Source organism: Trichogramma pretiosum, unplaced genomic scaffold, assembly GCF_000599845.2.
Source record: "Trichogramma pretiosum strain Unisexual culture from Peru unplaced genomic scaffold, Tpre_2.0 scaffold22, whole genome shotgun sequence".
NCBI classification, from domain to species: Eukaryota; Metazoa; Arthropoda; class Insecta; order Hymenoptera; family Trichogrammatidae; genus Trichogramma; species Trichogramma pretiosum.
Genome location: NW_019640932.1, coordinates 1,873,047 through 1,885,127, shown reverse-complemented (window position 1 = coordinate 1,885,127; position 12,081 = coordinate 1,873,047). Strand labels below are relative to the sequence as shown.

The window sequence follows — 12,081 nt, the reverse complement described above, 5'->3', positions numbered from 1 at the left end:
CCCGATTAAACGAAGCGTCTAGCATGCTCGATATGTACAGAACAAAACTTTGGACGCGTTTTTCTCATAACTACATTTTTCAGCTCTTAGCAGCGATTGAGAAAAAACTATTGGTCCGATCTTTACGTTTAACGTCTCGTTTTAATCGTTACAACTTTCTTTAGAAGACAAACCTCTAAAAAGTTGAAAAAATCATCCCCAATTCTTTTTATAGAGGTGAATTCACCCCCATAACCACCGAAGAGAGTTTTTTAAAGAAAAATTCGTGCAAAAATCGTAAAAATTGAAAATATCAATTTTTTAGAGGTTTGTCTTCTAGAGAAAGTTGTAACGATTAAAACTAGACGTTAAACGTAAAGATCGGACTAGTAGTTTTTTCTCAATCGCTGCTAAGAGCCGAAACACGGATTTCAGCAAATTCCGTCTACAGCCAACAAAATGGGTCTTGAGTCCCATAAAAAAATTTTTTTTGTAGTTTAATATGTAAGAAACAATACCCAAAAAGTTCGGAATGAATAAAAATTATAGTTTTCAAAAAAAAAATATTTAAAAAGTGATTTTTTTTATAATTTGTAATGGGAATGTCCCCTTAAAAAATCTGAAAAAATTCATGGTTGTTTGGATTGTTGAAAAGTATTTTTATGAATTTTTTCAGAGTTTTTAATTACTTCAGAGCTGCAGGATAAATATAAATAGAAAATAGACGTTTATACCGGAAGTGTGGGATAGGAGGGGGGAGGGGGTCCAACATTTTGGTTTTGGCACTTTTCTTTCATGTACTATAACATACCAAAAGCGCGTCAAAATCGGTGACATACGTGCTCACGGTTTTGTAAAAAAGTATTATTTTGACCCATATATAAGTAAGTACCCATACCAACACCGTCCTATCGACGATTTAAAAACCACTCGAAAATGAAGTGGCAATCGGGTCGGGCACGCTACTGAGTACTGTATAAGAAAAATAAAAAGAAGAAATTGATGATTGCCGCGTGATTGCTCGCGAAGCGCTCGAATGACAGGTGTATAATACACAATAGAGGTGTGCGCGCCTCTTTGTTGATACAGATACAGATATCTCGCGTTATGTTTATACATCGTTCACACGTGCTTTGACAGCTCGCTCGTATTGCGCACGTTTAGCGCGTTTAACTCGTGTGCGTGCACGCGTGTGGGGGATACTTTTATCATTTTTTTCGCGCACGATCGACTTCGTATCCACATCTTGTCATGAGAATTCGCTAAATAACGGAGTGAAAATCGCAGAGAAGATACATATTATAGTCCAATGCCCGAAAAACCCCAAAGATCGGTGATGGTGCATTATCGAGCTTTTTGGGCTGAACACGCGACTCTGTTTTGGAGTTTCAATGAGTACGACCGATCGCACAGATTGGTTTCGACAACTTTTGCTCTATTTTTTTTTGAAAAAAATCGCACATACTTGCGGTTTACTTTCACTTTTTTACTATTGAGCAGTTGGTAAAATGACATCGCCGAACTCGACTCTACTCGGTATTCCTACATTCGGTAATGAATAATTTAGCTGAAAAGAGGTGTTTTTTTATTTTTCACGAAATTCCGGAACGTTGCACAATTGTCACTCTCTCGGAAAGTGAGTGGATGTGCACACATTCATATATATACGTTACATACAGGTAAAACAGTCTCGCAGCGGTCCCGATCCCCGGTCGTAAAAAGCCGATGTATCGGCACTTTCGCGAGTTTCGAGCGCGATGTAGAACTGGCCTCGCACGCGCCGTGTGTGTTGCTGCAGTCGCTTTGCTGCCTCTTTGCCGCTGCTCAGCGAGTCTTGTATTTATAATATACAAAGTAAGTGTGCGGTCAGTGTCGACTGTCGCTGCTGCTCTCTTTGCAGCTCTCTCTGCGTGTGTGTGTGTGTGTGTGTTTTTAAACGTGTGCAGATCGCAGCAGAGAGAGGTAGCTCGTAGTGCGCGGTGTGTGTATGTGCGTGTGCGGGACAGCTCTGTGTTATCGTGTAACGTTCCGCGAGCTGATGTTGCAGCTGCAGCATTCTCGTCGTCGTCGTCGTCGTCGACACTCTGCGTGTGCAGCGCAAAAGCAAAATAGCATGTGCATTGTTTGAGAGCGAGAAATTCTCATATCGACCCAGCGAAAATGGGCTGAATAATCGGTGCAGGAATGGAGGTTAGACTCGCCGACTCGCTTCCACTGTCGTTGCTGCTGCTACTAATCGGCCAAGAGGATTTGCTTGTGCAGCCGTAGCCCGAGTTGCTGCGGTCAAGGCATTTTTATCATCCTCCTTTCTTTCTTTTTCACGGACAACGAATTTTTTTAACTTCAAGAAACATAACGCATGGATACACGCATAGGTTCGCGCGTAAGAATATAATTTCAATTAAAACGTGCGACATCGTGCTGTCTTACTGCCGCACCCCCCTCGAAGTGTCTTGAGTGCCAATCGAATACTTATTATACACTCACGTATACATACACATTACGCACACATATATTTTTGTGTACACTGCTCGATCGACATTGTTTTCTCTTTTGGAGTAAGAGGCGTCCGCAGGAAAAATAACAAAGGTGCAGGCGCCCGATTATTGACGTCGCTGTCATTGACATCGCTGCCGTTCGAGCGAGAACCTGGCTTTAAATGATGGAGGCAGATGAGCCGCTTCTACAGGGATACTTGCTCTTGCCGCCTCAGGGCATGCTCGGACAACTCAAGGTTCGTAATAATATAAATGCATGCACTTCTCTTTCTCTCTTTCTATTTCTCTCTCTCTCTCTCTCTTTTACTTTCTGTCTATATACCTGTTGCGCGTTTCAGTCTATATATGCATTCAATCTATAACCTGCATCCTTTTTGGTATCTTTGTTTTGCGACAATTCGGACCACCTTGTTCTAAAACCTTTGTGTTCGACGATTTTCCTGTTTTCGTCGACTCGATAACACGCTCATTTTTGCTTGCAAACAAAAAGATCGTCGGGAATTATTCGGTATTGCAATTTTTTAATTGTTGGATGATATTAGCATTTATCGGGCCTTTTTTCGGAAATGGCCACATGGGTTCACATGCATACTAAAAATTCGATTATATTTTAGAAAGTTGTCTTGTGCCGAATTTATTATGCTAATTATAATAATTTATATACTTGGCCAACTGTGGCCAGACAAATTTTTTACATGAATATCACATGCCTTATCAGCTTCATTCTTTCCTGTGTCAAAATTTTAATATTGGATCACATTTAATTTAATACAACTTTGTTTTAACATGATTGGAATTTGATCATTAAAGCATATTTTAAATTCTTGACCCAGTATTTTGACAATTGTTTATCAAATATGAAATATTCACAGAATTAATTATTTTCATTTGCAATACATCAAGATATTTAATATTACTTGCTTCATGAACTAATATTTAAATTGTGTAAGGCATGAATCATTTCTTGTTTGATATAGTGCTAAGACTTATTGAACATATTTTTTTTTATCCCAGCCAAATAACAAAGGTGTCATATTTAAAAAATTTGTTACTCATCAATGAACGGATGAACCAAATATTGATATTGAAATCTAATATATTCCAAATAGTTATCATTTTGGTTCAATGCATTAAATGGAATTTCTTTACATATTTTTTAGAAAACCTGGCACAAAAAATTTTGTCAAATCTTCAAAGCTAGCAAGTATGGCATTCAACGACTTGAAATTCATGAGAGTCAAGAAGATGCTTCTCCACTGCAACACAACCAAAAAATTATCACGCTTGAAGCATGCGTGAAAATTTCTCCCAGTAATCAACTTCATGTCTTTACTGTGAGTATAAATAATATAAATTTTTTATTTCATATTTATTAACATTTATATTTTTTAGTTACTCACTAAAACAGGAGTCTATCACTTTGGATGCTCCTCTGAAGCAGAAATGTCAACATGGATAAATGCATTTCAATCAGTTGCTTTTAAAGATGAGTATTGTAATAATTTAGCTGTTGAAGAAGATAATGACTTATACTGCACCAGCGGAGAAGGTGTTTTTACAGTAAGGATAGCAGCAACTGATGCATCTAGGAAATGTGGTTTAGAACTAATGAAGAATTACACTCTAATAGTGGGTGCAACAGAAATGAAACTGATGGATGGCAGTAAAATGTTATATACTTGGCCATACCAATACATTAGAAAGTATGGTTATCGAGAAGGAAGATTTACTTTTGAAGCAGGAAGAAGATGTGGATCAGGAGAAGGTGCTTTTTGTTTGGAGCATGAAAAACAAATTGAAATCTACAGGTGCTTTGTTTCCAATAAAACAAAAATGAAACAGTTACTTAATGGAGGAGAGAATAGTCCAACTGTAGAAAATAACGAGATGCAGTTTCATGCCGCCTTATCTATGGAAGCCGGCTCTCGATCGCCACTACCACCTTCTAAAAATCTCATAGATCTCGACATTGCATCGTTTTCTTCTCAGAATTCCCAGAAAACCCTTCTAACGCCGATATCTCCGACTGAACCCGTGAAACCTCCATTGCCAGCCAAACCAAAACCCATAAAACCTCCGCGAAAGCCAGTGTTCACTACCAAGTTGGATAAAAATCCCTTTGATTTTGAAGAAATCAAGTACAGAAAATTGAATTCTCCAACGTCGCCGGAAAATTCTCAAAAGAGCATTGTTGTCACTAACGACGAAAAACATTCGTACGATTTAGTGGAAGTACGAAACGACGCCTGGAAAACTCATGGTGTTGACAATGTTACTCATACAGAGAGATCTGAAAGGCTGAAATTAACAAAACTGAAGAATGAGGAAATTTTGCCAGAGTCACATTATGAAACTATGTCGTATCCGATCTCTCCGCAAGGCTCTGTAAAAAGCAGCACTTCTTCCATAATTCATAACATACCGAGCCCAAACGATTCGCCGGACTACGACAGACTTCAGCATTTCGGCTCTTACAATAAGAAAAGTAAATCCGGCTACAGAACGCCGAACTTCTCAATAATGTCGCAAAATTCTTCGCAGAATTTGTCACAACCGTCAATCGACATGAATTCCGTCGCGAGTAATTACGATCTCGTGGATGATTTAAATGCGGTGCGACTGGCAGACGACGTTCATCTCGGTTACGGAATGATTAGGAAAAAATCCATTCCTTCGCTCGCATCACCGACCGTTTCTGAGCCAAAGCACAAAATTATCAATGAAACTGAATACGCCATTGTGTCAAAGCCCAAACGTGTATAGTTAGGTGAGGTTGAGGAGTTGTTTGATTTTTACTGCCATTTTTATAAACTTAATATGTTTTGCACTGTTGAGGGTCATTTTATCGCGTGTCATAATGTTTTTTCTTTTTTTATAAACAATCTGGGTTGTACAAACCAATTAGTGTTTTTAAAAAATGTGAAAAATCGAAATTTTTACATCAAAAGTGGTGTTTTGCAATATAAGGCATAACTACTTTGAAATATTTTCCAAAATGTAATCATTCCAATTTATTCGAAAAATCGAGATGATTTTACAAAAAGATTAGAAAGAATTTTATATGTTGATGTACTTTAAAGTAATTGTGATTTTTATATTTTACTTCCGTGACATTTATCTTGTTCCTTGTTCAAATCAGATCAAGTCTTGTACACTCTCTGACTAATCAAAACTCTGATTTAGTGTCTAATTGTTATATGATAATTGTTAAAAATAGACTTTAAGAAAACTGAACCAAATTTCTTTTAATATTTATGTCAAATTATTCAACAATTAGAGTCAAACCAGTGTACTTATGAAAAGACTTCGTCAAATGGTTATACTTGTTATTTTATTGTTGCATTGAAATATTTTCTGGTAAAGAATCAGAGTAGTTTAATGTATTTCAAATATTTTGTATATTTATATATATATATATTTACATATTGGAAACAACTTTTATACATAAAGTATACATTAACTGAAATACCAGAGTGTACAATCGTGATATTTCTCTCATGAGCGACCAAAGAATGTTGTAAGGGACTAGATGCATGAAAAATTTTTTTGCCATGAAAGAAATCAAAATTGCAATTGATATGTAACACAAGTCAGTTTTTTAATGCAAATAGTCTCACGAGTGCCTTGTCATACTGTAAAGAAGAACAAGTTTTGCAGGAATAATTAAGGATTTATGTTAAACATTAATTGTTAAGAAACATAGTGATGTACTGCTAAATGAATTTTAACCATTGTTTATTATTATCATGTTGTTTAAATTCACGATTCATTTCTTAAAATGTAGATACTTCATTATTAATATTTTAATAGTCATTCATTGATGTTGTTTTGCATATTAATCAATAACAAGAGAATGATTATGATGTAGGATATCAAGAATCTGCATTTATAATATTCTCTTTGTATAATTTTAAAACTTAGGTTACTTGATATTATTATAAATTACATTTCATTGATATGGAATATGAACTTTTTTAAAAAAAATATTTAGTCTTGAGGCCATTAATTAAAGCTAACAACCATTCTGATAATTTATGAAATCTTACATACTTCCAAAAAGGTATTTGTGGATCAAAAATGCTGTTTTGTTTGAAAAAGTAAATTTAATTCATATATTAATATTACAGTTATAAATCTATTAATAAGTTTCTTATTTGTCTGAAAAACACAAGGCAAACGATGCAAGCTTTATCGCATAGGTACTGTGAAAGGTATCATTAGAAAAAATAACTTACATTCTCCTGTAGTTTTTTTTATAACATTGACAACTTTTATTAAAAATTCTGTTTATAAATCAATCAGTCCTCATCACATGCTAGTTACAATATATAAAATCTCTACAGACGTACCACATCTTACAATTATAAAAAATACTAGTCATATTAATTACATATCAATAAGGCTAGTATTATAATAGTGTTATAATACTAGTCATATTAATGTACATTGATAATGTACAATATACTTTCAATTACTTTTGCTCTTGACCAACTTTTTCGTATTGAAGTTTGTGTATTTCTGGTTCTTGATCTTTTGGAGTTTCTGAGGATTCTGAACGAACTTCTTTCATGGCTTGTTGTATCATTTTCAGCTCCTCATTAGCGAGCACTTCAAAGTATCCTTCGCTGTCGTCTCTGATTCTTCGAACGTGTTCTCCCTTTTCTTTGAGTAACTTTTCAATATTTTTGGGCCCACTGCCTTGGAACCATCCCAAATTATCAGCAATAAGGTGATTATTTTTGCAGCCCTCGCAGCGAACAATGACTACGCCCTTCTCGTAGGCTTTCTTGGTGATAATTTTATGATTCCGGGAATTACATTTTTTGCACGTGAAGGCCAATTGCAACTTTCCCTTGAGCTGGTCTCTCAACAGTCTTCCTTCCTCTGTGTTGTCGTGTACCACGGGCGGTTTGTACTCGACCGAGGACGACTTTCTTGTCAGCATATTTCTCTTGATCGAGAGCAAAGGAGCACCGAGACTTTGCATGCTTATCACGTTCTCTTGAAGCAGAGACAGGGTCGTTCGAAGACCCACACTAAGGCACCGTCTCATGATAAACATTTGTGTTTTACTCGAGGTAATCTTCGTAATTTTATCTTGATACAATATCAAATTCGCGCAAGGATAAGGAATTTGATTTGTAGCGGGACCTTGCAAAAACTTAACCTCTTTCTAACGTAAAGCGTAGCAAAAGCAGGCGCTCGGTGTGCGTTCTTCAAAGTATAACCGCTAACTGTCGGCGAAATGTCCTAAAGTATTGTAATTCACACCGACGTGATATTGACATGACGGAACACAACCGTGGTGCGTGACGCAACTGTGGGACAAAAGTTTCGTCAGTTCGTCAATTGTCAAAAGTCAACGCACAAGGCGCCAATTGTCGGGCCGATGGATTTTTCGTTTGACAGGCGAGATATGCGTCGGGACAAACTCGATTACTCCCTTTTCTTTACTCAATCGCGCAATTTTGCAGTCCCATTGCTACAATAATGACATTTTCTGATTTATAATACATGCGTAATTAACAACACGAACGAAGCAGCAGCAGCTGACGGGCAGACACAGAAACAAAGCGCCCACGACACACGTGTTCGAAGCTTGACGGCGGCAGCAGCAGCAGCGGCGGCGAAATTCTCCCGCGCGCGCGCAACTTTATTGTCAACGATCGATCAACCGGACGATCTATTTTAGCTACTAAATAATGCCTATGCATCTGCGGTTTTATTGCTGGTATTCGAGTCCATCTATATACCTCTACGCCTCGAGCGACACACGGTGTAAATAAATTGTTGTCTGCATGCGCATTTAGCATTATTGCGAAGCTCGCGAGCATAACATGTAGGGCGATTAAATATGGCGCGCGTTTTTGTATTAAAATAAAAGCCGCTTTTAAGCTCAAGACACCGAGCCGAGGGCGAAGCACGCGCGCGCTGACTACCTCTCGGCGGAATTACATCTAATGCACATGCATCGCATATATAAGAGTCGCGGGAAAATCGATGAGCCTTATACATGTAATATTATGTATGTATATGCACACGTCCGAGTTGCAGGCAGTAAAGCAGGCCATTGCAAGTAGTAGCGCAATATATAGTTATACGAGCGCAATGTATAAATGGATCGCGTTGCTGCTTATCCGTGGCACGAGATCGCTCGCTCTGGCATTAATATAATACCACTGCTGCACTGTAAGTGCAGTCGTCGCGCGCTCGAATCGTATACGCTCGATTTTCGGAGTCGTCGTCGTCGTCGACTGCCGAGCAATCGCGTACTTATACATAGCACGCGCCGCGCGTCATAACGTAATATACACAAAAAACTGTTGCAGCAGCAGAAGACGGACGGACGGACGGACGGCGCGCGCTCAAAGATCAACACGCGCTTGTGTGTATATTATTGAGACAGCAGCAGTCGGAGGCGTTTGTGTGTGTGTGCGAATGTATAACAGAGCAGTCGACACCTACACAGGCGCAAACAGTGACTGATCCGTGTGTACAGAATCGCGTTGCTGCTTCGGCTATACCTACATATATCGTACGCAGTTCCAATTTGCTGCTGCTGCCACTAGCAGTCAGGCACGTATCGTACGCGTTCAGCCATCTTGCCGAGCACAGCCGAGCGTGTTGCCCTATCAGCTTGAAGCGGCCGTGCGATATACTTGAAAAAAGTCCCACATGACCTCGGCGCAGAGTCCCGTGACCAACTCACGTGAGAAACGTCCCCGAAATTCAAATGCTCAGCTTCAGCCGCAAAATCTCGAGGAAGACGAGCTAATCATAACAGCCGATCATCCATCGATCATGGATATGCTCGAGCAGCATCTCGAGAGCCCGGAGTCCAGGTGAGCGAGTCCACATAACCAGATTCTCGCGATACGTTAACGCGCTGCATGCTGCTGGCTGTGCGTCCGATGTAAATGGGCGCGCACGCACGGACCCACGCTGCTGTAATATCAACTCTTCGACGGTCGCGAGCTCTCAAGGTCACGTTACCCGTGTGCCACCGCGTATATACCGCGCGCGCGATGCACGAAGCGACGATGGAACTCTCCGTTTTTCCACTATAATGATCACGCTCGTGCATCGCGGGCCGCACGCAATTAATGCCTATACACACGCTGTTTTTATGCTCGATGCGACTGGAAAAGCGCTCTTTATACTCCGACTCCCTCTACTTTTAATTAATGTTTGCGCTTCGATCGTTTTTTTTTTCGCCCACTGATAAAACTGAGTGTTTATAAGCTCGCTTTTTATTATGTCTCGCTCAATAAAATCGATCTGTTATCGTAGAAGCACCACAGGATATCAAGTTTCCATTGTTATTGAGTTTATTGAATTTTTTCAGAAGCAACAGTAATGAGAAATTTATCTTGTTTCAGTAGTAATGGACCAATCATTAAATCTGACAATTCCATTGTCATAGAAGAAGCAGAAATAGTTGACTGTGATGGTTAGTGAGAGAAACTGAATGATTATAATAATGGCTCCATGCAAAATGAACAGAGATTTAAATTTTTAAAACGTATTTGCAGGAGATGCAGTCGTAGATGATGATTGTCAGTATGAACAATCTATGACTTACAGAGTGGTTCAAGTCAATGGAGGAGCTTCTCAAGACATTGATCTTCCTGTAACTCAAGCGCCACTCCAAGTCTTAACAACTCCTATCAATGGTCAGTTCTATGTCATTGGGAATGCCAATGATGTATATACAACTGCCCAAACATCTAGGTCCGTATTAGCTCCAAGAGCGGCAGCAACATTGCAAATTGAACAACCTCCTACGTCTCTAAAAAAAACGAAGGTACGCAATTTTCTAAATTACTTCTTATCCATCTCCTATTTGTTCAAATTTGTTCATTTATAGAGGGATGATAAGAGGCGAGCAACACACAACATGGTAGAGCGCAGACGAAGAGACAAAATTAATAATTGGATTTCCGAACTTGGGAAAATAATTCCTGAATGTAGCTCATCAAATGGCAGTGGAAGTGGTGGTGAAGGTTCTGGTAAAGCCAATTATGAAACACAAGTGAGTAAAAGATGCATAAACAAATTAAAATTTTGCACTTATTCAACAGTTTGAGTCAACTAATTACTATTAATATTCTTTTTTTATAGAGTAAAGGTGGTATTTTAGCCAAAGCATGTGAATATATAACAGAATTAAAAACATCACAGCAAGAAATGGTCAAATGTTCGCATGAAAATGAAAAATTACGCCAGGAAGTTATTGCTTTGAAACAATTAGTTACTCAACTGAGGCGTGAAAATTTAAGCTTGAAGTCACAATTACCTATATCTCATGGAAGTCCAGATAGTATACTTCCTTAGAAATAAAATTTATATTAATTTAGAAACATTACTAGTTTGTAAATCAGCTTTTAAGGAAAACTGCTTATGAATTATTGTAAAAATTATATACTTTACCCTAAGAAGTGTTAGTGCCATATTGTGTTCATTTTAAATCTAAATGAATGTGCTGCTTGAAATCAAGAAGATGATAAGTCTTTTAGGTTTCTGTGATATACCACATGTTAATACTGTAAAGACTTTAAGTTTACTCACAATGTGGTAAAATTATAAATTTAAAGCAACAAGATTGTATAGTGCCTATTTTTCTCTCTTGTATTAAGCAGTTTTCTTGATGAGCACCAAACTGTGTGTTTAAAAGTTTAATGAATATTTAGGATTAAATGCAGTTAATTGCATTGTCACACAAACAATAATATTTTTAGATGAAGATGCCTTGAAAAGTGTAAAAATAATTTTTCCATCAAAATCATGTTTGTAAATAGGAGAATTTTTGAATATTTTTGATCATTGTGTATAATATATTTATTATAATTTTTAATTATTTAAAAATATTAAAAATTTTGTGGTAATTAAAATTTTTTTTATATTAATATTTTTTTATTACTAGTAGAAACCACATTTTAAATCCTATTTGATTTTTAATTCTAAATAATTTGGCAAGACGTTTGTTACAACAAAGATGGTAATTACAAAAATCTTGTTCGTAAAATAGAGCCTAATTGTAAAAAAAGTGTTGTTCTAAATGAATGTGAAAGTATCTTGTTGTGCTGTATATTTATGCCTACATATTTGAATGTGTATATATGCACATATCGGTGTCATGTGAAATTGCAGTTTGATTGACACCCTTGTTTCATTTTTATGAAAATTCTGTTATAAGTTTGTACCAACATATAATTGAACTCTCAATGTATTCATAATTATGATTACAAAAGTTTAGGAGCTCTGTATTTTTATTGTTGAAATTGTTCGTGAAAGCTTTTGCATTGAGTTTAATATGAGTTGATAAATATGGTATATTACGTGAATGCAATACTACTTGACCCATTAAGTTTAAGGTGAAGAAATCTTATCAAAAATACCAAACAATTATAAAATAATTTTCTTGATGTGAATGAACCGTTATGAAAAAAATTAACTCACCTTATATGACCTCAATTTATGACTGTATAATATCGTTAATGTAAATATATCGCGTGGTTATTGTTATATTACTATTAAAAGAAATATTTAAAATCCTAATATGAGCTCAAATTTTACTTTCCCATCATGTACAAGCATAAATAAT

The 12,081-nt window shown here is 37.1% G+C and overlaps 3 protein-coding genes across 5 annotated transcripts; 2 read left to right on the top strand and 1 right to left on the bottom strand.

Moving 5' to 3' along the window:
* The first annotated feature begins 1,820 nt into the window (after positions 1-1,820).
* On the top strand, positions 1,821-6,476 carry LOC106648944 (docking protein 2). The gene is made up of 3 exons (XM_014366149.2): positions 1,821-2,713; positions 3,638-3,811; positions 3,870-6,476. The coding sequence occupies exons 1-3, from the start codon at positions 2,639-2,641 to the stop codon at positions 5,238-5,240; spliced, it is 1,620 nt and encodes a 539-aa protein (XP_014221635.1). The 5' UTR covers positions 1,821-2,638; the 3' UTR covers positions 5,241-6,476.
* Positions 6,477-6,560: 84 nt separating this feature from the next.
* LOC106648946 (DNL-type zinc finger protein-like) lies at positions 6,561-7,810 on the bottom strand. Its single transcript, XM_014366153.2, has one exon. It carries the CDS (start codon positions 7,537-7,539, stop codon positions 6,949-6,951), a length of 591 nt encoding a protein of 196 aa, XP_014221639.1. The 5' UTR covers positions 7,540-7,810; the 3' UTR covers positions 6,561-6,948.
* Positions 7,811-8,260: 450 nt separating this feature from the next.
* LOC106648945 (upstream stimulatory factor 2) lies at positions 8,261-12,022 on the top strand. 3 transcript variants are annotated; one of them, XM_023457783.1, is made up of 5 exons: positions 8,261-9,319; positions 9,857-9,927; positions 10,010-10,281; positions 10,357-10,509; positions 10,599-12,022. In XM_023457783.1, the coding sequence occupies exons 1-5, from the start codon at positions 9,153-9,155 to the stop codon at positions 10,809-10,811; spliced, it is 876 nt and encodes a 291-aa protein (XP_023313551.1). In that variant the 5' UTR covers positions 8,261-9,152; the 3' UTR covers positions 10,812-12,022. The 3 variants fall into 3 exon arrangements, with proteins under 3 accessions (XP_023313551.1, XP_014221637.1, XP_014221638.1); XM_014366151.2 differs by having other exon boundaries at positions 10,345-10,509; positions 10,599-12,021; XM_014366152.2 differs by having other exon boundaries at positions 9,860-9,927; positions 10,345-10,509; positions 10,599-12,020.
* The last annotated feature ends 59 nt before the right edge of the window (positions 12,023-12,081 follow it).

Excerpts from the sequence above, each read along its gene's own strand:
- LOC106648946 (XM_014366153.2), bottom strand. The coding sequence starts at position 7,539 with ATGTTTATCATGAGACGGTGCCTTAGTGTGGGTCTTCGAACGACCCTG.
- LOC106648944 (XM_014366149.2), top strand. The coding sequence starts at position 2,639 with ATGATGGAGGCAGATGAGCCGCTTCTACAGGGATACTTGCTCTTGCCG. Across the intron at positions 2,714-3,637 it reads GCATGCTCGGACAACTCAAG|AAAACCTGGCACAAAAAATT; the intron begins GTTCGTAATAAT and ends CATATTTTTTAG. Across the intron at positions 3,812-3,869 it reads ATCAACTTCATGTCTTTACT|TTACTCACTAAAACAGGAGT; the intron begins GTGAGTATAAAT and ends TATATTTTTTAG.
- LOC106648945 (XM_014366151.2), top strand. The coding sequence starts at position 9,153 with ATGACCTCGGCGCAGAGTCCCGTGACCAACTCACGTGAGAAACGTCCC. Across the intron at positions 9,928-10,009 it reads AGAAATAGTTGACTGTGATG|GAGATGCAGTCGTAGATGAT; the intron begins GTTAGTGAGAGA and ends ACGTATTTGCAG. Across the intron at positions 10,510-10,598 it reads AAGCCAATTATGAAACACAA|AGTAAAGGTGGTATTTTAGC; the intron begins GTGAGTAAAAGA and ends CTTTTTTTATAG.